The sequence below is a fragment of the Pelmatolapia mariae genome, linkage group LG13, assembly GCF_036321145.2.
Source record: "Pelmatolapia mariae isolate MD_Pm_ZW linkage group LG13, Pm_UMD_F_2, whole genome shotgun sequence".
NCBI lineage: Eukaryota > Metazoa > Chordata > Actinopteri > Cichliformes > Cichlidae > Pelmatolapia > Pelmatolapia mariae.
Genome location: NC_086238.1, coordinates 12005152 through 12030685, shown reverse-complemented (window position 1 = coordinate 12030685; position 25534 = coordinate 12005152). Strand labels below are relative to the sequence as shown.

At 42.3% G+C, this 25534-nt stretch overlaps 1 protein-coding gene across 5 annotated transcripts; it reads left to right on the top strand.

Moving 5' to 3' along the window:
- Positions 1–3618: 3618 nt before the first annotated feature.
- ldb1a (LIM domain binding 1a) lies at positions 3619–22939 on the top strand. Of its 5 annotated transcripts, none has more exons than XM_063491153.1 (12): positions 3619–3779; positions 6521–6621; positions 15359–15461; positions 15751–15795; positions 16002–16077; positions 16868–16970; positions 17603–17775; positions 17862–17984; positions 18082–18159; positions 18293–18416; positions 18589–18731; positions 19777–22939. In XM_063491153.1, exons 2-12 carry the CDS (start codon positions 6594–6596, stop codon positions 19999–20001), a joined length of 1221 nt encoding a protein of 406 aa, XP_063347223.1. In that variant the 5' UTR covers positions 3619–3779; positions 6521–6593; the 3' UTR covers positions 20002–22939. The 5 variants fall into 5 exon arrangements, with proteins under 5 accessions (XP_063347223.1, XP_063347222.1, XP_063347225.1 ...); XM_063491152.1 differs by having other exon boundaries at positions 18589–18737; XM_063491155.1 differs by having other exon boundaries at positions 3623–3779; positions 18589–18737; positions 20670–22938.
- Positions 22940–25534: the final 2595 nt, after the last annotated feature.

Genomic DNA, 25534 nt, shown 5'->3' with positions numbered 1-25534 from the left:
CGGGATGCGCCAGGACAAGCTTGATTAAGTGAGGCCCCATCCTTCACCCCACGTGTCCCAAACTATTTGTGTGATGTCTTTTAGCGTGCTGTTGGTAAAATGCTCTCTCAAGGTAACCACATTAGTTTTGGACTGAACAGGTCAGCCACAATAAGGACACCTCTCAAAAAGGAAGACTTAAACATTTTACCAATGAGAGTGTGAAGATGTAGCAGTTTTATTTATCACAGAAGAGAATGCATCTGAAATACAGACAAACAGAGTAGCAAACCACAATGGAAGACCACAGAGTGTGCGCATGTGTGCTTGTGGTTGGGCTCACCTTTAATCCATTTCTACCTTTGGGACACAGGGAATTGCCTATGGCTTTTCCTTGCCAATGCAATAGGAATCCTAATGAGAAACACATCACCCCCACTTTTGTATTTGACCCAGTTTAATCTCTCCCTCTGTTTTGCCTATCTTCTCGTGCCTTTCATTTATTACTTCGCATGACAAAAGATTTCCACCATCGTCTTTTACTCACGTCACCAAAGCTCTGAGGGGAAGCACTATGTCTCTGCAGTGTGGTGTTTGGTTAGTCTGAGCGAGGTTGTCGCAGTGGTAATCTTTTGTGCAAACTTGATTTTGTACGTGGATTATTCTAAAGAGTGTGTTACAAAAACCATAACTCAAAATCAGAAAATAGAGTCTGACAAGAGCCCGTGACTTTGCTGTAAAATCTTCATCAGTTATGTGATTTGAGTGATTGTCCCCACACTTGACCCAATATGTTACGTACTATGTCGATAAAACATAGATGTAAATTACCTGCCGCTTAGGTTATTTAGTCAATGATGTGTCAGCAGTGCAATGCATTTAGCCACGTAGACATGACTAAGATGACCTGCTGAAGTTCAAATCGAGCATCATAATAGGAAGTAAGGTGATTTAAGCAGCACACCAGGTGCTGCTTAAAGATCAGGAGACTGAGGCAAGAGTTTTCAGGAGCTTACCAAAGCTGGACAATAGAAGACTGGAAAAATGTTGTCTGGTCTGATGAGTCTCAGTTTCTACTGCAGCATTTGGATGGTAGGGTCAGAATTTGGCATAAACAGCATGAAAGCATGGATCCATCCTGGTCACCTTACTACCACTTGACCATCCTTAAAAAGCTGCGGAGTACCTTAGCATTGATGCTGACCGTGTTCAACTGTTTATATGTACCCAATTATCTTATGGCAACCCCCAGGAGGATAGTGTGCCAAGTTAAAGCTCAAATTACTTTCTTTAACATCCAACTGTGTGATGCTATCAGCAGCACCTTGTAAATCTATGCTGTGAAAAACGAGTAAAGGTGATCCAACCTGGCAAGATGTACCTAACAAAGTGGTAGATGAGTCTATTTAGGGAAAGATTGTTGTTCTTTTGCAGTGGCTGTGGTTAGCATATTTGATATTTGTGTCCATGTAAAAAAAATGTTCACATTAAAACAGCAACATAAGTGCCCTCAAGTCCTGGAAAGCTCTCCCTACTTCCTTGTTTCCACGGTCACTGAAAGTAATTATAGGCTAAAACTGTGGGAGCCAGATGGGAAAGAAGCAAGAAACTGCATTTTAGCCACTTGCCAACTGAACTGTTTGAAAAAAACCCATATATATTCAGATCTTTTTATATTTGCTTGGAAACTCAACTGGAAACAATGTTCGTTTTAGAAATGTTTGAGAGTCATTTAGGTTACCGTGTTGATTTCATGCCATGGGTTCTGTTTTTCAGTGTTAAACCAAACTTCAATTCACATATACTGAATCATGATTTGTTTCCCCTCGTAAGAGACCACTCAGCTAAAGGACATACAGACAGAAATACAACCGTCAAAAACCCAAAACAAGAAAAATTGTTTAACCCATGCTAACAAACTCAACCTAAATACTAGCAGATTAAACCATTTTAAATGCAAAGGGGGAAAATACAGACCAAATGACTAAAATTAATTAAAATAAATCCTGTCACCCCCAGACTGTGACAGCAGATGGTTCAGTCCATAATGATTTGCCTCTACATTACAACTAGCTCCACCCTCAATCTTGTTCTGCTAAAACTAGGAGGGACTGGAGCAGGAGGCTGGACACTTACACAGGTAATTAAAAAAAGTACCTTCTATAAATCAGTGATAAAACAGTATAAATCAAATGTGTGCGCACATCAGTTGGAATACATTGTAGTGTGTTAAATTGTAATGAAACCATGCCATCAAATGATGGCATGTTAATGAAACACTGATCCCTCTAAAACAAAAAAAAAATGCTGACAACCGCTAGTGCTCCCCCTCTGTCTGTTCTACATTCACAAGATTTTCAGAAAACTTGACCTCTTACCCTGACCAGGTATCAGGTATCAGTTTGAAACTCCTACACTGTCTCCTTTTTTGAGTTTTGCATCCACAAACATGGGTGTCAGCGTTGTTTGCTGGCCTGCCCGGCAGGGTGGCAACAATACTCCATCGGCCTTTTACAGCTGAGGGGAAAACATGGATATCAATTTGAAATTGGGTTTTGATGTTCCTGAGAAAACACACCGAACAAATGTGTTTGTGCATGATGTGGAGGGAATTTTCAGCCTTGGTTAAGGTATGCAGTCTCTGACAGTAGTAGTAGTAGTAGTAGTAGTAGTAGTAGTAGTAGTTTGAAGTAGGCCTACTGCTTTTTTTTAGTGTTTGAAAGGCTTGCAGTTCATCCTCTTGCTTTTCTTGTCCACATATCTCTGGGTGAGATGGATATTAAAATTTAGACTGTTTTTCTTTTTCTACATAAAATTATATGCTAAATAGATGTAGGTATAGACATAAAAAACAATGTCTGGAAAGAAGGGTTGCATATTTGTTCCTACAGTAATGTCTCTGCTGTTTGTCTTTCAACTTGAACGCCAGGGAATCTGTTTATTTTGCTGATTGTCATCAGCTTCACTTGTTGGCATCACTGCAAAGCTCTGGCCTCATTGCACTTGCAGTGTTTCATATTATCCATGTCTTGACACAAAAGACAACAATTTCATTACTTGATGCTGACAGTTGTTCTCCCCCCCCTGCATTTAGAGTATAATAAACCTTCTCTGGCCCCAGTTTTCCAAGTTTCCTGAGACACAACAGACTCAAACAGTCTGCTTCTCATTATCTGTCATGTCCAAATGAGTCAGTGCTGCCCACGTTTCCTCTGTTTTCCTTCAGCGTATCAGCGGCTGTATACTGTACATCTGTGGGAGCTGTAGGACTTATGAGCTTGTCTGTGTGTTGGAGAGGCAGGGAAAGAAAGGAACACCACTGTGCCCCAGCACACTCCCTAACTGCTACCTACCGCTGCTCTGCCGTTGCCATGGATACAGTGCCCTCTCTCTCCCCTCTCTCCTGTCTCTCGGTGGGTATGGAGGGATGGGGCTCGAAAGGAGAGGAGAGAAGTGGCTCTGGCTGCTGCCTCTGCGTCATATTCATACCAGTGCAGCTGAGAGCCCCCCACCACCACCACCACCATCACCCCCTCCCTCCTCTCATTTCCCCTCTTCCACCGCCTCCCGCCTCCTTCCTTCCTTCCTTCCCTCCCTCCTTCCTTCCTTCTCATCATCCAATTTGCACACTACTAGACCCCCCCCCCCCCCCACCCATTTGTGTCTCCTATCTGCATCTGCTCATCACATTCTTCCTCCCTCACTCTCTCTCTGCTGGCCCAGCTTGGTTTCCTCTGCGTGGCTGACCTGAGCGGACTTTTTCGCGCGAGTGTGGTAAGAGGAGAAAGAGGAAGACAAAGGTAAGCACCGATATGGAGGACATTTAAGAGTGTTTGTCTGTAAGAGAGAGTGAGAGAGACAGTGGAGAAAAGAAAAGCGGGGGGGTAGAACACCTGGAAGACAAAAGAGTGAGAGGAAGGCGATGGTGGCACCAAGAGCCCTTCAAACATTTTAATAGATATTTATGAAGAATCAAGGTGCTCAGTGGAGGTGAACAAGTGTTTTTACACTGTGTAAAGACAACACACTAGGATGAGACGCATGCCTCAGTAAGCCAAGCTGGCAGCATGTCTGTGTGCAGGCACTTTGCTGTCTGTCACATAGTGTTATGGAACTGCTGCTGCTGCGTGCTCCCACAGTGGAGAGAAGGAGGCGAACAGAGGGGGGAACTTCATTATTCTCAGAGAGCTTTTTTGTGCAATGTGTTGACAGAGCGGGAATCTCTGCATCTGCACAAGGAGGGAGAGTGAGAGGCAGAGAGGAGAGTGAGAAAGAGGATGAACAACAGTGCAGTTAGTGCTGAAGCGCTCGGCTTCAAAGCATTATCACTCCTGGAAACAGGAGCCATTTCCAAAAATCCCATTCGCACACCCTCTCTGCTCTTTCTTCCCTCACGCTCTTTATTTCTGTTTGTTTTTCTTGCATTGTTGGGGATGTCTCTGTTGTTCTCTCATATCTTGTGTTGCTCAGAGTTCACAAGTAGCAGGATGTTGTCTTGATGTCAAACCCACTGATCGCGACTATCAAGATGCACAAAAACACTGAACTGTGACGAAACGGCAGATTGAGATGAGAAGACTCCGAAAGACAAACACCGTTGAAACAAAAGACGCCAAAAAAAGTCTGCGTGTGAGAAGGGCAAATGAAAAGAGGAGGGGAGAAGACAAGTAAAGGAAACGAGGACGCCCGCAGGGTTGTTCATTGTGTCTTGGTCCTAAGAGCAGTGTCTGACACCGTGTATGACATTTAACTGTGATGCCTCTGCCAGTGAGCTGCTGTGTTGGGAATGTGCCCGTCAGCTTTCATTTCTGTGGAGACAGTTGTTTGTCTTGTGTTGGCATATTGGTTGTGAGTGACAGAAAATGGAAAACAGAGGTTTGTTAAATGAGGCTTCAACTCAGTTGGGAGTCCTTTGTCCTTTGGGACTACACGGATATCATAGACCAGTGGTTATGTAGCCCACACTATCAACAACCCCCCCCCCCCCAGTTTTTCACATAGTCCACACATATGTCATATTTTTAACTAAATGTCAACCCAAACTAGGCAGCACTGTTTAAAAAAAAAAAAAAATGCTGTAAAATTGCCAGCCTAACCTGTAACCTGGACTGCATGACATACACTATTCTACTGGCTTATATTTTAGCCATTTATCTACTAGTTTAGCTGTTTACTAAACTTTTTACTTGTGCCTTTTGTAGCGATCATCCATTACTTTTGAGCTAACTGCTATCTATGTTTTGACTCTTCTGCGCTACTTTGTGTGCACCCTAACTCATTATGCTGCATTAAAAAAAAAAAGTGCAAACTTTTTCTATGGTTTTCCAAATTCTGACTGGTAATGCAGAAATGGCCTCTGGGACACATGCATCTTTGTTTAAAAAAATTATTCTGCCCGATATTTACTGACGCAGTTATGACCCAGGCTCATTTCCTATCATCTTTAAACCTTTTCACCGTTTCCCATTTAGTCTTAATAATTTGGTGATAATTCACCGCATAGACTCTCACCCATTTGACAGGATGAAGTAGATGAGCAACAAAGACATCTAAATTATGAGAGTCGGTTATGTGCTTGTGTGTTTGTGTAGTGATGTGTGAGATTATGAGATTATTGGCTCAGAGAGCAGGCAAGCTTGGGCCAAGAGAAGTTGTGGGATGAAAGGAAAAGGAAACCAGTGAAATGGAGGAGGGAGAGGAAATGAATCACAATCACATCAAGCTGCAGAAAGGTCAAAGTAATATCAACAGAGTGAGGAGATTAAACTGACAGTTCAGTAAGATTAAAAAGCAAAAAAAAAAAGGGGGAAAAAAGAAGTAGGGTTTGCTGAACAGACGTTTGCAATAGAGTCAGACTGTTTACACTCGGCTCTTGGTTGTGGGCTTGTGCGCATTTGCGCATGCACGCGCCTCCTGCCTCCCATGGGTCTCCGGTGTCCCTGCGCTCCAGGTGGGCTTTGCATTTTTAATCGATACTGTCTGTAGTGATTAACACCCGTGTTTTCTCTGCAGCAGAAAAACAAAAGAAAGGAGAGGGAGACAGAAAGAGAGATGAAAATCTGTCATACATGAGGCACGGTGTGTGTGTGAGAGTGTGTTTGTGCATGCGTGTTTGTTTGGCAGTAATGACCCTCTGCCTCTGGGCTCCTACTGAGTATGTTTATCTCCCACAGCAGCACTGGGCAAAAATAGACGATGCATCACTGACACACGCGCACACACACACCTTGTGCAGTTTCTCTTTTTCCTCTCCTTTGCTCTAATTGCCTCCCTCCTGCATTCTCCATTTCACACACGCTCCCTTGCTCCAGTCCATATTACTTACTCCAGTCTCACACACTCTTTTCTTCCTATTTCACTCCTTTCTCTATTTTCCCTCCCACTTGTGTTGCAATATGCCTATTAATGATGCAGCTAGAGCACCAGTGCCAACTTCCTGCCTCTGACGGAGAGAGAGAGGAGTGTAGTTGTGGTGTACATGCCCTGCTTTGTACCACTCCCTCTTATCTCTCCACCCCTCTGTCTGTGTTGTTTTCCTCAGAGTTGGCCCATGCGAGCAGCGTGTGGACTGAGTGCAGCTGTTTCGTTTAGAGAAGAACCCAACATGTGAGAAGATGTCTGTTGGAGGTTGTGCATGTCCCGGTGAGTGCCTACTCTCTCTTCTTTATCTCTCCCTGTCTCTGATCTCCCTCTTTCCTCCTCCGTCTCTGTGCTCAGTGGTGCTGTCAAAAAGATGACTTATGTAAAAGTGCTGCAAACCCCCCTAGGGCCAACGTCAAGCTATGTGAGTGTGAGTTTGTGTGGGCATGCAGTGTGGCGGTGAATCCATGCTTCACTCGCAGCACATGTCCTAAAACAAGGTTATAGACCGAGGCTACCACACTTTAGGATTGAGTTGTTCAGCAGAGCCTCTCAGTCACGCTAGCCTGCTGTGCGGTTGATCAATGGCTCTTTGAGTTTTACCACATACAGAGACTGAGATATCAATAAGTACTCCTTTTCTCAGCTTCATCTGGCCGCTGTAGTTCTGCTTAACGGATATTAGGGCTCTTGTACATCTAGAAGAGTTGTTGGAACTGACTGCTTAGTGTCACATACATTTTTAGATTTGTCCCGGGGGTCAGAACTGAATGAGGCAAAAGTACTTTAATTTACTTGCTGCAAAATGGTTTAAAGCTCCCTTGATGGATTTAAACTATTAATGAGGGTACTTAAGACTTAACCAACTTGCCTAGAGTTAAGCTACATTTGGGCTATTGCACAGCTCTTTGTCATTGTGACTTTGCATTTTGCATTCCTGCATGTCTTTCAGAAAATAAGACTTGCACTCTTAAGATTTAAAGGTTACCTAAAGTATGGATTATAACCACAGAATTGAGTGTTATTGATATTCAGGATCTACAGTTGGCTCTTGTGTTACTCTATCAGAGCAAGAGGAAGAGAATCTAGTACAGTCTGAGTCTGTCTGCACATGTCAGTCTTTGGCAAGCAAAATGTTTTGGCAGTTTTTATCAAGTACATCTTCTAATCTGTTCTCTTCATGGTGTGTTTGATCCCTTTTTTTGACTTTGGAGCAATTTCTCTTTAAAAGTATCCCACTGAGAGCAGGCAGGCTACAGAGATGGTTGCCTTGCACACAGTGAAAAGCCTCACGGTGCCAGGGGACGGGCTCCGTGCATCACATGGGAAAAGAGTATCAGATAGAAATTGAATCGTAGCATCTGCTCGGGGGATTTTGGAGAGGGCAGATTGAATTAGGGTGTCAGTATCATTTTAATGGGGCTGCTCTGATTCATGGGCAATCAGCTATCAAATGGAGTAATATTAGGGCCTCTGCTTGATGTCCTTCTCTCAGATGTTTTTGTTTCTGTACTATCTAGCGTCTTCTCTCCCTCCTGTAGCATTTCAGTGACTCTGCCTCCTTCGTTCCCCCTGTTAACAGACCGTACTGTGGAGCAGAAACTTTTAATGACATCCACATGTTTTTGAAGGATGTACGGAGAACACGGTCCACCAGAGTGATCTGCCATGTGCATGCTGTGTACCACCACTTAAACAGTCACAGACTTACATAGGCTTACACATGCGTGCTTGGGAAAATTGTGCAGTACAGGATGCAAATACACTCGCTCGTTTGTGCACCATCACAAGGAGCCTGCTAGGACAAGTTTAGGCTGGTAGATCTCACAAATAACCAGAGTCATGTTGATCCAAGCTGGTTTGCTGTTTCTCTCTCTCTCTCTCTGTCTCTCTCTGTCTCCCTCCCTGTGTCTGCATGCTGTAAATCATTATATTTGAAGGCTGGTTTGTTTACATTCTTGAATGTTCCTGAATGGGAGATCCTCCCCATCATTCCTGCATGAATCTACATTGTAAAAACAAGTTGTCTATAGTTCTAACATCATTTTCACTTTTATTTGGTCAGAATTGCACAGATGTGTTTTGTTTTTTCACTAGGCATACTTGCTGTTTATAAGCCAGAATAAAGAACGGCATTCTCATGGCTGTCTAGCTCGGTGACAACCCTGTGACATCCTGCTGTTGTTGTGACTTTGCTGTGAATTAACCTTTTTAAGGCTTTGTTCCTTGCGTGAAGGAGATTTGTCCTAACACAGTGGAGCCAATCACATCCTTTGTTCAGGCTAAATGGTAAAAATAGATTGCCTGTGAGCTGAAGATACCCCCCCCCCCATTCTCGCATGCACCCACTCAAGCATGCGCTCCCCTTTGCTCACCACACTCTCAGTCTCTCACCCATCCCTCTCTAACCCCTCCCTCCCATTTCTGCCTTCCTCATCTCACTCTCTCGCCCCTCTTCCTTTCCCTCTTTCACCCTCTCTTCCTCTCCCTTTCAGTCACTCCTTCATCCCTCGCCTACTGCCTTTTGCAGTAAAAGTGGCGTTACCTCATGCAGAAAGTCACGTGGTTCCTGATTGAAGAAAAGTGACTTAAAGCAGAGCCAAGATGGCAGCCAAACAGCTAGGATTTTTTTTTGATTACTGTTACACAACAACGTGACTCCTTCAGCTTTATCTCACTGCACTGAAAAGCCTGCCTCGCTTTCTTTTTCTCCTCAATTCTTTTGCTTCTTCTCCTTTCCCCGCCTCTCTCTATCCTACTGAGGCTCTCAGATCTTGTTTGCTAGATCAAAATGGCTGTGTGTGCAGAGGCAGAGAAAAAGAAGGAATGCGTGGGAGACAGACAGAGATGCTGGGGGAGTCGGAGAAATTTTTTTTTTTGGGGGGGGGGGCAGAGTGGAGATGAGCTGTAGTGATGTCACATCTGCTGCAGGCTGACAGGATGGCAAGAGAAAGCTGGCATGTGCCACCCAGCTGAAAACAGGGGGAGGACAGGGAGACATCAAAATGGGGAGGAAATTATTTTTCTATTGAAGCACACCTGTAATTGTAAAACATGTAAAAGCTAGTGAAGATGACAGCAGACTGCTGTAAAAACAAAGTATAAGGAGAGCTGAAAACTGTATCTTTGTGCCGCCTATGTGGACTCAACACCAGGAATGGTTTATTAATCCAACCAGATTTGTTTTTTCTCCCCCCTTTTATTAAATGTATCATGAATTATTCAACCTGTGCAAAGTACAGTTGGTGTCAAGATGGGTTAGAGTGCTGAATGGCAAGCATTATATTTGATCAGTTTTATGCAAATCAAGACTAATATTGAAACACTGACATTATTGAATGGATTTTTGCTGTAAGTTGTTTCTTCTGCTTCTAATTTTGGGTAAGAAAGTAAGTGATGCTGTGCATTGCTTTAAGTTTACATATTTCATTACAATTAAATGCTGTGTCTTTATACCCTTTTGGGGATTTCCATGCTTAGTCTCTAAATAATATCATAGTCTGTCTTAGTTCTTAAGTTTAAACAGCTACAATTTTATCTGGAGAACTTACCACCTCCACGAATTTCATTTCATTCTCAGGGAGACTGTGAAATTCATTTTAAAACCTAAAATTTTAACTCTTTCCAAGGAATTTGTTAATTCAGTCTGGCTGCAGGTCCGAGATCTGTGTTGTTGCAAGTGTTCACGACACCGACCTTCACACAGACATTCACATGAGGTTTTTCTCTCTGTCGTTATCCTTTGCCATATCTTGAACACACACTGTTAACTTCCTCTTGGTAAACCACAGCAGCATCCTCTGGGTGACGCCTGTGTTAGGACAGTCTCCTGCCTTGTTGCTATCACTACCAGTCAGGTGTCACAACAGTTTCCCTGACAGGCTTATACTTCCACTGCGGTGTCTAAAAAAGCAGCAACAGGAATTGGAACATCCTCTTCTTCACCAGCTTTCTTCAGATTTCCTCAGTGCTGCTAAAAGCTCTTTTGTCACACACTTGGTCAAAGTCGTAATGCATTTGATGGGCATGGAAAATGTTTTCGAGGCATAATTACATGTGGCTAGTGTGTGATGACCTACTTTGTTTATCAATATTTGCCTAAGCAAGCCAGAGTTTAAATAACCAATGAATAAATAAAAATGGAAAAACCTTTTTTTTTTTTTTTTTTACAACAATGAAACAAAGCACAGAAGTCGAGCAAGACAAAGCAGTCTGAATGCAAGTCGGCCCAACTCTGCTTGGATTAGGTGGTTTATTGTGGTTTTTGAGAGTGTATGTATGTATGTGTGTATATATATATATATAATATATGCGTGTGTGTGTGTATATATATGTATATATGTGTTTGTACACGAATACCTGTGCAGTTCAAAACCTCCTTTTCTGAGACCAAAATAGGACTTAGTTCCTGCGCTATGGTGCCTTCAATGTTATCACTGCCTGCCAGGTGACTATATGTGCGAAATGTGACTCTTACCAAATACAGATTAAAGAGGATTCAGTTCAGAGTAATGCATGCAGTAATGCATATTGCCATGAAATCCACACTAATGGATTTTGTGCATATGTATATTGTTGATAATAGAATTTAATGTACAACTACAGCTGAGCATGTACAAATTTGTTGTTATGGCCAAAATCAAATATTACTGTAAACTCCAGGACAGTAAATTCATTCTACTTTGAAGCATGAGATACATTTTTTTTTTCCTTTTATCAGCATTTGCCAGCAGAGGGAGATGCTGTCCCTTCACACCTCTGTGCAAGTCCATCAAAACTGACTTGCACAAGGAGTTGATATACCAGCCAGCTATGGTTTTGTTCAACAAGTGATCTTAAAGTTGGGCTTGTGTTATCACTAACAGATCAGACCACAGGTGATGCATCCTTCTCTGAAACCCACGTACAGCAGTGCCTGCTTTTTTTTTTTTTTTTTTTTTTTTTTTTTGCATACAGTTTTACATATATCTGCTCTATATCTAACATAGGGTTTGTGCGCTGAGAGACGCTGGTGTGGGTCAGATGTGTTTACTGTACATCTCAAAAAGCATAGCTTCACTTCCCTAGGCTGCACTCCCGGCTTGTAGAAATTCTAACTGACTGGCAGCTCAAGTGAAAGCCTCAACAAATGAGCTTAAAATGCACTTTGAGACCACAAATGGTTCTCTAGGCCTCAAATATATTGCTTGTAAACATTAGAGTGGTTATTGATTAAAAGTGAGGCTGCAGATTAGCCTACGCGAACTGAGGCTATGACGGGCACAGAGCTGTGGTTGAAAAGATTTGAGTCATCAGCCGAGTCAATCACTTTTAATAGGCTTTTACAAAGCTACAATTAAAAGTGCTATGTCGGTAGCTAGTCATAACTGATTTAATGGTATAAATAGGATATTTGATTCACACTCCATGAAAAGAATAAAAGTTAAGGGGTTTTAAGCTTGTGCAGGACTTGGATGACCACTAGTTTAAATGGGTCCAGCACTGCTAACACAGTATTACTTTTACAGCATACTCTAAAAGGACTACTCATTCTTCATGAGTGATCATTATGACTGATTGACTGTTTCAGTGCCCTCGCACAAAGCTTTCATAAATGGTCGGACACTCTGCGTGGGAGGTTGAGAAGAAATCATCTCAGACACTGCAGTTTCACGGGACATAATCCTGTCACTTTGATCCACAGTTAAAGTAGGAAAAAGACATATTTTATTGCAGCCATATCTGATCATGAAATCTGAGATTCAGCTTTTACTGAGCAGTAATGAAGTCTATGTAACTTTTTAGATTAAAAATGCTTGAATGAGGTAAAACAAAGTGCAGACATAATGATGCATTTTTTTTTTCTTTTTGTAACACGTGGTTACTTGGTCAAGCATTAAGATATTTAATTATCTAGCACTGCAGTTAGGGAGCAATGTGGTGTGTTTTAAAAATCAGCCTGTTCACACACAATTTTAACAAAGTGAAGTGCAAGATAGTTAAATATCTGAGATATGTCACATGTAATACTTGGACAAAAAGATAGACTTGCAAGTGAGCTACATGTTTCAGTGTATTTCACTTGTGTGGCATCTTATTACAATGCTATTATAGACCATGACACTTTATGACTTGTAATAAATACAGTAGGCAAAGTGCAGATGGATATTTGGTTGCATCAATGAAAGAAGAAAAAAGAGCTACCTTACCCTCCTAAACTCTGCTGACCCAAATATTATTCATACCCACTATACTTCAGCGCAGGGCTGGCACAGAAACGGCATGGCCCACAATGCTGTCAGACTGTGGAATAAGATTAAGTGAGACGGTTGTTCCTCGCAATGGGGACCCACCTTGTACTACACTGGGGGCCACTGGTCTACTGATGGGTCCCAGTCAGGACAAATTGGGGGCCCCTATTAGGGAGGGAGGCCTGAGATTTTTGTCCCGGTCTGTGTGTAGGGATGGGCGGAGGAGCCTGGAGGAAGGCGGGGCCTTTGTTTGTTCGTGTCTCGGCTGGCAGGAACAAAGGGTCCGGTAGTAGTAGAACACAGTCCTCCAGACAAATGACATTTAAAACATATAAGCAGGAATTGCAAATTCACCAGAAGCGGGGAAGTAGCGGGAGTGTTTCAGTTCCCGTCGTCTGCTGTTTGGTTTAGGACCACAGGAGTACATTATCAGCGGCGGAGAATTCACCATCCAGCCGCTCCGGCTAGCAGCAAGGCTAGCTGGCTAGAGACACCGACCCGAGGTGTTGAGCAGCACCGCGTTTAGGTGGACGTTTCTCTGCAGGTAACTCAGTCGAACTGCTATACCAGGTTAGCAGCATCACAGGTTCACAATATCCGCTGAAATTGATCGTAAACAGACACAGGGGGATAGGGAGCGGAGGGCGGTGATATTTAGCAAGTGGGTTAATAGCTTAGCAATGGCATCCGTTTTCTGCAAACGGTTAATGTTAATGAACGCGGCCCTGTGGTTCAGTTTACGCCTGGCCCGTGCTGTTAAAGTGGATGCTCGCGCATTTTTACAGGTATACTGCACATGCATGTGAATACACGGAGCAATGAGGTGACACCAGAGAGCTTTGCAAATACGTTAGGAGTCTTGCACATAGCTTTGGATGTTTTATTGGCTGATGGCCATCCTCTGGATGCAGCTCTATTGTTTGCGTTAAGCAGTTTGGGCGGACTGAACTGCATCAAAGTCCAGTTAAGTTAACCTTTTGTTAGCGTAGTGAAATATGCATCGTGATCTCTCACCTTGTTAAAGTTTACTCTGTTCAAGGATGCTTAAGGACTGTAGTCATTTGTCAGTACGTGACATCCTTTAACCTCAGGTGCCTCTGAGCCTGTCTTTTCGTGTTAGTAGTTGTTTACATGCATAAGGATCTTATGATCTGCAGGGTTTTGTAGATGGGTTTAGTACTGCTGACTGAACCTCATATTTGTGTGTGTATTTATGTTAGAGGTGAGAATCCTCCGTGTGTCAACATTTTTTTTTCAGGGCCTTTGTTTTAAAATATCTTTGCATAATTTGATTGTAGCTTCATTGTAGCTGTTTCTGTTTTCACATTAAGGGTTGTGATTGAAGAAAGGTTGTTTTTTTTTCACCATAGAGATGTGATTTGTTACACTGGACATTATGTTTTGCACAAAGCTGTGGGATCAGCATCAAAATGAACAAAGGCTTATCATATGGGCCTGAATGCAGTCTGGGACTAATGGCTAGACTTGCTGGGGGTGGGTGTATAGGTCAGAGGTAATGTGTAGGGAACCATTGTTGGGTGGCCTTGAGCAAGATCAGCCTCATACTAATAGGGAGGAGAAGATGACCTACCATGACTCTTGAGGGTATACAGAAAGAAGAAAGAAAAGGGTGAAAGTAAATGGAGGAGGAGTTGTAGTAGTGTGTGGTGAAGGAGGACAATTAATGCTTTTCTCTCTCTATTTGAACCTAACAATCACCATTTGAGAATTGGTGCACATGTAGATAACTCGATCAGTTCACAGAAAGTGGCAAAAATCTTACATTTACACCCCTCTATGGTTTTGGTTTGCATTAGCATGCATGACGCTGGGAGTCGACGTTTCTCCCCCTGCTGGTTTTAATTAAGTACAGCCCCCTCTTTCCTATGCCAAGCAGACAGTGACCAACCGTTGTGCATAAATTGTAGGTCAAATTAACATTATGCAGGTGCCTGTTGGGAATACCACATTTACAGGCAGTGCAGGCATTGTTAAACAACTGGATACAAATGGGTTTTGCTGTTATTTAAATGTTGCTAATACCTGCCTATCAAAACATACTTTAAATTCCTCACGTTGGCGCCCCACTTCTGTGTCTGCTTCAAAGGGTAGGGGAACTGGAGGGTTATTGTGACTGGTCAGTCTGACTCAGACTTCTAGGGGTTGTTTTCCTCTAACCTGGGTATAAAATATCTTTTGAGACCCTAAAACTTGAAGCAGCTGTTTGTGTGGAGTCTTGAGTAGATGTTTTCTCAGCACTGCCAGATTGTTTGAGCATGACTGCGTTATCTGGGCAGACAGGGGTTAACAACAGCCAGTGTAGGGATGGGGGGGATGGGTATAGAAGAGGCAGCAAGAGGGGGAGACCAGCACACAGTGTAGAGAGGCATGTTTTTAGGTTCACATAGGGCTGTATGTTGAGAGGAGGGTCGCCAGTAATGGTACAGGTGCCACAAAAATACAAAAAATATGCCAGTGGATCTGGTTTCCACTCATTTTGCAGATTGTGTTTTCAGATGTCTACAGGTCAATAAATATACCCCCCCTCCCCAAAACAATCATTTGTTTTCTTGTCCATTTAGCAGATTGAAGGTGCATTAGATGATGAGAGCAGCAGGAAATTGTTATGGCAGTGGGCTTTTATTTGAACGAGTCTCAACAAAATCATCCAACATTAGATTACTGAGATGTTGCTGCGATTTGAATGAGCTAAATCCAAAGTAATCTAAATCTCCTTTAATTCTCTGCCCCCCCCTCCCCCCCCTCCTCTGCTTCGGGGTTGTGTGCAGGCTGTTCGTCAAAGTCATTCAAGCTGTACTCTCCTAAGGAGCCCCCCAACGGCGGCAGCTTTCCCCCCTTCCACCCAGGCGCTATGCTGGACAGAGATGTGGGGTAGGTCTGAGTTGAGCTCTCAAGGGAAATTTGTGAATTCATTCAGCCAGTAAATTATGCCATTTGTTACCCTCTTGATGTCTTATCTTTTGACTTCTTGCAGGCTTCTTGTTTTTATTATAAAATCAGTTTTCTTGATGTTTACTTAAGAATATAAGAAGTCTGTTTTTTAGATTTATTTATTTAATTTTAATAATATGGAGAGGTTATGAAATGCAATCTGTTTGCAGAATGTTATTAAAGGCATACATGCTTGGTGGAGATTATCAATATCTTTTTTTTGTCCTAGGCCTACACCCATGTACCCCCCCTCATACATGGAGCCTGGAATGGGGTGAGCACATTGATGCTTAAATAATTAATGTCATTTAATCCTGTTTTAGGTCAGAAGTCCTTTATATAGCATATACTGTTCAAAAATTTATGCTGCATTTAGTTTGAAGCTGCTCTTGGATTATTGCTTTTGTTTGCACTACAGGTGTAAGTGCACTGAAGCAGCTCCGACTGCAGGGTGTTGAATATCCCCATTTTCTGTTTCAGGAGACCCACACCCTATGGGAACCAGACAGACTACCGGATATATGAGCTGAACAAAAGATTACAGAACTGGACAGAGGTGAGAATCGTTTTGTATTTCACACAGTGTTGTAGCAACCCAACACCAAACTGTTTCACAAAAACACAGAGCCTGTCTTTTATTTCCAAGCAGGAAATGTAATAAAGTCCTCGTAGAACTACATTTTGTAGATCCTGTAAACTACTTACTGTTGCCCTATTTTTAGATTTCCCTCCCAACAGCTGTTGATGTGTAGGTAACCATGTTGGGGATTATGCGAGAAAATTAAGTCAGAACTCAGACTTGAATTACATCCAGACTCTAATAGGATTATCTGATAAACCTGGCTAAAACATAATTGGAGTGCCAACTGTTTCTATGCCTAAACGGGTAAAAGAGTAGCCATTATGTGTTATTACGTTGTGAGGCTGTTTGCACACTACAGGAAATGCTTGCATGCTAATCTACAGCTAGAAGAACTACTGGAATTGAGTTTTACTTTCAGGAAAGTGAATTGTTGGGTTTGGTTGCTTATCCAGGAAAACACGCTTTAACATTTATCTTTAAGAAAATGCTTAAAGCTGCTGAATGACTATCATCTGAGGTGTCACAGGGTGAGATTCAGGTACACCATGGACAGGTCGCCAATCGCAGGGCTTATTGCGTGTGTTTCATTCTGTTGTCCTGAGGAGTAGAAAGGTTATAGAAGAGGTGCGGGTACATGAATTTCCAGTTCTTGTTTTTTGCAAATGGCATCTGTTCTTCCTTTTGAACATGACCTATTTTAACATAACTCACTGCACATTTTGAGGAATCAAAAACTGAAAAATGTTTCTTCTTCTGCTTTTAGGACTGTGACAATCTCTGGTGGGATGCCTTCACCACAGAGTTTTTTGAAGATGATGCTATGCTCACAATCACTTTTTGTCTGGAAGATGGTCCAAAACGATACAGTAAGAAATATGTTTTCAAAGAAATGATAGCTGATTGTCATTGAATATGTTTTAGTTTAACACCCTACAATAATAAAGAGAAAACCCCAACAATCAGATGACCTGCTTATGAGCAAGCACTTGGCAACAGTGGGAATGAGAGACAGGACAAAAGACACACTGTGGAAAAGAACCAGAGATTAATAATAACTAATGATTAAATGCAGAGTGGTTTATAAACACAGAGTGAAAAGAAGTAAGTGAAGAAGAAACACTTGCTGCATTATGGCAAGGCCCCAGCAGCCCAGAGCTATTGCAGCATAACTAAATAGGATTGAGGATCACCTGATCCAGCCCCAAATATAAGCTTTATCAAAAAGTAAGGTTTTAAGCCTAATCTTAAAAGTGCAGGGTGTCTGTCTCCTGAAACCAAACTGGGAGCTGGTTCCACAGGAGAGGGGCCTGAAAGCTGAAGGCTATGCCTCCCATGCTACTTTTAAATGTCCTGCTGTCTAAGAGAAGAGTGGTCTATTGGGGTTGTACGGTATTATAAGGTTTTTTTGAAATCAGATGACAGCTTTTTCTTTTCTTTTTTTTTTTAATGTCCTGTCTGCGTGCTTTAAGTTTTTAACTTTGGCACATTTTGTCTGCAGCCATCGGCAGAACGTTGATTCCTCGGTACTTCAGAAGTATCTTTGAGGGGGGCGCCACCGAGCTCTTCTATGTTTTGAAGCATCCAAAGGAGTCGTTCCATAGTAACTTTGTGTCTCTCGATTGTGACCAGTGCACCATGGTGACCCAGAACGGCAAACCTATGTTTACACAGGTAATGCCAGTGTGGATAATAGACGCACAATTGTCCCTGAACCTTTTGTTGAGATGGTAACCCATGATCTCTGCTGTTTGATTTAGATTTGTGTTGAGGGCCGCCTGTACCTAGAGTTTATGTTTGACGACATGATGAGGATCAAGACGTGGCACTTCAGCATCAGACAACACAGAGAGGTCCTACCGAGGAGCATTTTGGCTATGCATGTGAGTTGCCGTGTAAACAAGCCCCTCTTTAATACTCAGATTCATGTACAGTGTGTGCAATTAGTCATTGCTTATTTTTTTTCCCCCTATCCTCCAGGATCCCCAGATGCTTGATCAGCTGGCTAAAAATATCACCAGATGTGGGCTGTCCAACTCCACGCTCAACTACCTCCGTGTAAGCAAATTTCCTTCTTGATCATGTTCTTTTTTTTTTTCTTTTTTCTTTGGTAACATATTGGTGAATTATCTGTGTTTGGAACAATCTAACATCCATCATGCAACTTTGGCCTCTCTCGTCTTCCCTTAAGCTATGTGTGATATTGGAACCCATGCAAGAATTGATGTCTAGGCATAAAACCTATAGTTTGAGCCCCAGAGACTGCCTGAAGACCTGCCTCTTCCAAAAGTGGCAAAGAATGGTAGCGCCTCCAGGTAATGCCTTTGAAATAGCCAGTGGCATTTATGATAGTTGCCTTTTAAATTTAAGCTTTGAAGCACCCATACTAAAATCCAGCATCTGCTGCGTGATAGTTTTATCTGTAAATGACCTAGAAACTAGTGATTTATAGAGATTTATGTGAAACATGTCTTTCTGTGCTTGTAGCTGAGCCTGCCAGACAAGCTCCAAACAAGCGGCGGAAAAGGAAGGTGTCCGGCGGGAGCACCGTGAGCTCTGGCGGAGGCAGCAATAACAACAGCAACAGTAAAAAGAAGAGTCCAGCCAACAGCTTTTCACTCTCCAGCCAGGTACCTGTAAGCATTACATCTACTTGACTTCTGTCTGCACCTCCAAACTTCAGCTGAGCATGGCATGGGGAAAAAAAAGGGTGGAAGGGTTGGAAAGAAGGGCAGAGGGGTCAGAAAATTCTTTGTATGTGTATATTGGGTGGGAGCTGGGGTTGCTAGCGTGTTTAGTTGTAGTACCAGGTTTGGGTGGAGGTAGGTCAGGGAGGCATTTGGACTCGGAGTTTGGTGGGATTAGGTTTTGTTTTTTTTTTTTGTTTTTTTTGTGTGTGTTTGTTTTGTTTTGTTTTTTTTGTAATTCTACAGAGGATGAATAGATTTAGGTTTTAGACCCCCTCGTGTGATCCAGTGATGGGCAGTCCCTGGTCCTCTAGGGCCACAGGTTAAACGGTTTATTATATAGAGGAGGTACAACTGACCTCCGTCTCTGCTTAATATATTTTGGGTCTGTGGGGTAGGGTTAACCTTGCTCTGATTTCCAGTGGGATAGTTAGGCTTTCACTCTAAATCTGCTGTGTTATCCCGGTCTTAGAGTTACCACTGAGTCTATCAGAGCACGTGATTTCACACAGCACTGCTTGTTTGACTGAGCGAACGAGACCCGAGGTGGAATGAAAACCCCCGTGATGCAGCACTCAAGGATCAGGGATGCCCACTTCTGGCCAGTAGGAAAGGCTTCTCGACCCTGGTTCTCGGGACAGGGAGTCAGGGCCACATGGACTACTTAAATGTCTGAGTAGATGACCTGAACACACATTGTCCAGTTGTGATTTGGTTCAGAATAAGAGGACACTAAAATGGAAAGCCTTTAATACTTGGGTTCCCTTGGTCCCCAAAGCTTAGATGATTTCCAGTATAATGATTTTCATAAAACAAATAAATGTAATGCTGGAATTGAGCCCAGTCAGATTGCACCTAAAGCAAAAACCAAAACGAAATGAACAACTACAGAGTTGAGTTCAGGGTTAGTGACCCATGCGTGCAGTCATTCCGCGCACCCCCCTGTATTATGGGGATAATTTGTACCGGCCCTTGCTGTCCCCTTTAGGATGTGATGATGGTGGGCGAGCCCACTCTGATGGGAGGGGAGTTTGGTGACGAGGACGAGCGTCTGATCACGCGGCTGGAGAACACGCAGTACGATGGGGCGAATGGCCTGGAGGATGAGGACAGTTTCAACAGCTCACCTGCACTGGGGGCACACTCGCCCTGGAACAACAAGGCACCCTCCAGTCAGGAGAGCAAGAATGACAACTCCCAGTCGTCCCAGTAGACGAAGGGGGTCCCAACTCTTTTTGTTTTGTTTTTTGTTTTTTTTTACCCCCCACCCCCCAAAAAAACTTACTGGGATCCACCTGAGCCAACATGCTAGCAAGAGGGGTCAGGGAGGGCGGCTTCGAGCACTTATGTTGAGTTAATTTTTATTTGTTGTGTTTCATGATAAAAGGAGAGTGGGTGGTGAAATAGATGGACCAATCGAGCTTATTGCCGTCACACAAAGGCCAGTTCAGCCACTCTAGCTCCCTCACATGATCATTGGTGCTCAGCCTTGGCCCTAGTCTGCCCGGCTACAACCAGTCCTCTTAGTGGTGTGGTGAGTCTGGCGGGCTGGCGGTGTGCGTGCATGTGTGTTTACCCCCCCACCTCCCTCGTCCCGCAATCATCGCTCACCACAATGTTTGAGCCAGAGTTGGCGTGTCCGGTTGTCCGAGTGCTCGCAGCGGCGCCCATGTCAGCGGGTTCTTGTTCCAACCTCGGGTCTCTCAGGCGTGCGTTCCCGTCAGCCTCGCACCTCGCTGTTTCTGTTGTGCTCATGTCACAGGGAAGGAATGCTTAGCTTTCATTTGACATTTGTTTTTGCAGGCTGGAGAAAACTGTGTGCACTCTTAGTATCAAAATTCAACGTTCGGTTTTTAAAAACTCAATTATTTGTTTTTGTAGGACCTGGTTGGAACAAAAACCTGTACAGTGCCGGAGCTTGAGGACCGGAGTTGAGAACCACTACGCTAAATCTTAAACACACACACACACTGACAGACACACACCCATACACACACACACACACACACATGCAAACACGCACACACTCACACCAGTGTGCACACACTAACACAGTCACCTTACACCTTCAGCATAAAACGTTGAGGTACTGGAGAAAGGTGGTATGCAGCGTGTCTGGACCAGAGCACCAGGCGCTAACAGAAGTGTGTTTTTATTTTCTATGTTTTAGACTTGTTTTGATTTTGTTTTGTTTTTCAATTTTTTTTGTAAACTATTTCTAAAAATAAACAGACAAGCAAGCCAACAAAAAACACCCCAGAATATTCTTTGCACTGTTTTCCACTATTAACGGCAATCTATTTTTCTTATGAATTGACGGTGTATTTTTTTTCCTTTTCTATTATTGCTAATGTAAGAACTGTAAACATCTGAAACCTGCAGTATATTAATGTAGAAATATTGCTGTTAGATCATTCTTATTGTGATGGTAAATAACTTTCATGTAAGTCTATCCTTGATATGTCATCCATGTGTCTCAGACATCCAGCTGTCATCTGGCCCATTGGCTTCAGTGCTAAACAGGCTGGGGACAACAGGGCCAGTGCTTAACTATCTGATGCGAGTTCAGAGTAGCACACTGGAAACCAGTTTCCCCAGTTAAATTTCCATCGAGCACCTGGTTCACATCTGTTGTCTTATCATCGCAGAACTGTTTGCTTTGTCTTCAGATCTCTATATTGGGGTGGGGGTCCTCTATTCAAAGAATATAATGATAGAAATCAAATTTGCTACTCAAATATTTTAAAAACAACTTTTGATGGGGTTGTAAAATAAGAAATAAGACTTTTGTATTAACTTAAGCTTCCCAGAAATGTTTTTAAGTACAATTAAGAAAGCTGCAGACCAAGGAGCTACATGTAAAGATTCTTATACTGTTTAAACGGCGCTGTTTTATGTTATATAATGAATCATTTGTTGGCTTTACTCCTCATGTTTGTGTCTGTGCTTGTATATTTTTAGGTAGTAATTTCTGTAAAAGTTATTCTATGTATTCCTCCCTAGAACTATGAGATACTCAATCTAATGTAAAGAGATGAAAAACCTCTTAAGTTTTTTTTTGTTTTTTTTTTAAACGTGATTTTTAATGGTACAATCACTGACTTAAAAAACGATTTTGCCCGCATTTTAGGAAACTGTATTTATTTTTCTATGTACTGATGTTCTCTTTAGGTTGAACCCACCTGTACAATATTCATGATGATATATGGAGGAATTTGTGGGGCTGCTGAGTCAGTTAATGCCAACGGAGGTCATTCTGTTGTGTTTCTTACGGAGATGCAGTTTGCACATCGTTCTGTTGGCTCAGTATTATCGAGGAGGAATTTAAATGCCATCGAGGGTGTGGAAGCGTCAGGTGTATTTGAAAACCAGTAAATGGCAACGGTGACAAAGTGTTGACCTCCAAGTCATCCAGTTGTATGCCTCAAGTTCCTTAGATGCTGGAAATGTGCCACAATGGTGCGACCTTTATTGAAATTTAATAGGATTGACCAAAACCTTTTAATTATAATACTTATGGTCTTGTTTTTAGGCTATTTGATGTCTGTTTTTCAGATAAATGTTAATATCTGAGAGATGAGTTTAACAAAAAAGGAAGGTTGACCACTGACATTGGATCTTGCCCTTAGGGAAGTCGGTCTTAAAGCTGTGGTGTCAGGGTTTGCAGAGAAATAGGGAAAAAGTTGCCTGACAGCATCACCCAGATGCCAGCTAACAGCTGTTGTATGGTAATTTGTAGACTGTCCAGCAGGGGTCTCACAGAGCACATGAGTGCGCAGCCTGCCAGAAATTCCTCCATCTTTTTTGGCTGAAAAGCCATCTGTAAATCTACACTAGGCTGCAGGCTATTGTGTTGAAATCCTTATTCATCGTCTCCAGCACCCCTAGTCTACTTTTGTGGTGTTTCAGTTCAGCAGGCAGACAGAATTGAATCTAGGAGCAACTTATCAACACCCTGTGTTTTCTGTTTGGGAAATATAAGGGTGTATGAGACAGAGATGAAATGGCAATGCACCCATAGCTGGCTCCTGTAGCACCTCATCATGGGGGTGGTTTTATATCTATATTTTTTTGCCAGGTTTCTGTCATTGATAATTCATGTATGGTATCAATAAAGATGAATTTTCACGGAAAAATTTGGTTGTCTTTATTGCTGGCGATAGAGGAAGCTCTGCTGACCGCACCCACAGCAAATCATCTGCAGCCATCTCATCTCACCGTGTCCCTTACATCCTCCCCGTCTGTCACACCAGCTCTGCATATCCGCCATAAATGTTCTCTGTGATCTTCCCCCCTTTTTCCCCTCGAGTTGCAGCTCTAGTGTTAACATACTTTTTTCCAATATCCACCATCCCTCTGTCTCAGCCTTGCCTCTCTGTTTGTCTCCAAACCACTTGACCTAATCTTACTTTCTTCAACTTTGCCATCTCCAGCTCATCCTCCTGTCTTGTTAGTGTCACTTTTGCTGCTATCCTCCTTTCACAAATCAACACAAACCCTCCATGGCTTTGGATGGGTAGAATAGAATAGAATAATCCTTTAATTGTCCCTCTAGGGGAAATTTGGTTGTAACAGCAGCCAAAAAGACACATATACAACCCAGGTGACCCCAGGTATTTAAACTCATCTGCTTTCACTACCTGTGCTCCTCGTTTCTTCATCGTTACACCTTTCTCCTTCTAATTCACACCCATGTGTTCAATCTTGCTTCTTCTTAGTCATTCCTCTTCTCTCAGGAACATACCTCCCCCTCTTCCACCTGCTCCCTACTCTCACTACATACCTTCTGGAGACTCCTGCCTGACCTCATCTGTCAGCCTGTCCATCACCATCGCAAACAAGAAGGGGCTCAGAGCTGATTCCAGATGTAATCCTTGCCCCACCTCGAACCCGTCTGTCACTCCTACCATACACCTCACCACTAACTCCCTGCCCTCGTACATGTCGTGCACCACATACTTCTCTGCCACTCTTGACTTCCTCATGCAGTACCACAGTTCCTCTCTTGGCACCCTTTTATATGCTCTTTCTCTACATCCACTAATGCACTGATACTCCCTCTGACATTTCTCTATACTTCCCCATTAAAAATTTTTCAAGCAAACATCACGTCTGTAGAGCTGTTTCTTGGCATTAAGCCATACTGCTGCTCACCGATCATCACCTTTCTTCATAACTTACCTTCAACAACTTTTTCTCATAACTTCCTGGTTTTTTTTTTTTTTTTTTTTTTTTGGGCTGTATACCTGCTGCATTGCATGTCGGAGAATCACCCACAGCAAATAACTTCCTCAAAGGAAGATTTATTTTCCTCATTTACAGTTTTTGTTGTTGTGCTTTGGAAGAGTTCTTTTGCATGATGTACAGTTCAATATAATCCTTATTCATCTTACATAGCTGCCCTTTAGTTAATCCACTGTGTGAAATTTAAAAAAAAAGAAAAAAAGAATCAAAATGTGTTTGTTTCCTTCAAACCTACCATCTTGCCTACTTTCTCCTGACTGTCTGCCCTTGGTAAACAGAAGATTTGAACAGCAGGTGGGTGCGGTCTACTATTGTTTATTCACAGGTTATAGATATGTAAAATCTCTCTGTGGTAATAGATACTCTTTAAAATCACTAGCCTCTGGAAAGAAAATTAACATACAGACAAGCAGAATGGGTGCACATACTGAGTTTTCTTGCTGAGACAGTGTGAAGACTAATATGAATAAGACACAGCAGCCCTTGTTTTGAGTTTATAAATGCCAGATTATCCAAGCTGCATTTCCTGAGGTGAGTCATCTCTTTTTTTTTCCATTTTAAAAGAACTTCTTCACTATTTCTTGGCAAAAAAAAAAAAAGGGATAAAAAGGATGAATGCTGTCTGATGGCAGAAACTGTCAAAGTCTGTGTGGCTATTATGTATATGTAGCCATAGTTACCCATACATTACCAATTAATTAAAGATCAGTGCATGTCTTTGTTATTGATAACTGGCAGAAAATAAACTTAAGATACTGTAAAACAGGTAAAACAGAGAGTGTTGATTACATATTTAATTTTTTAAAGTACATTCAGTTTATCCTGAACTAACAAAAACCTTAGTCACCGAATCATCCCTATGTTCATAAGCTGAAAGGAGAAGAAGGATCATGAGCACTGACATAATAAACAGGATGAGTCACTAGTGCTGCCTTAAGGATTTTATCATTCACTGACTTCTTGCTGGTAAATGGAACATGTTGCCCTTATTGATAAAAAGTACTGTTATGTTGTTAATCTGCCCTCTCAGTTCTTGTTTAACCGAGAATTACATGACCTGTGATGTTATTTCAAGAGCGCACAATCATTAAGGATAATCAGCAAGTCAAAGCACTGCAAGGTCTTGATGTCCTTCTTGTATAGAAGCTACCTGACAGGGTTATAAACCAGAAAACCTAAAATTTTAGGTTATAGTAAAACACCTATAAACAATCAGCAAATGATTGTTGACGTTTACCTAAAAAGGAAATCAAAATGACAGAAACTCTTTGAATTCTGTTTGCATTATGGAAATTAAATGCATTCCTATTTTACAATCCTTTCCTCTTTCCATGAATGCTCCTTCTAAGGGTCAGAAAGGTCACGCTTTGTTACACAGAGAGGGAAATGTTTTTCCTGCAAAATGTTTTAGAAAACGCTGTTGATTCTTTCCATGCAAAAACATTAACAGTAAGATCATAGTGGGGAATTCTACCCATGCAGGTGTGTAGTGGGACTTCCTT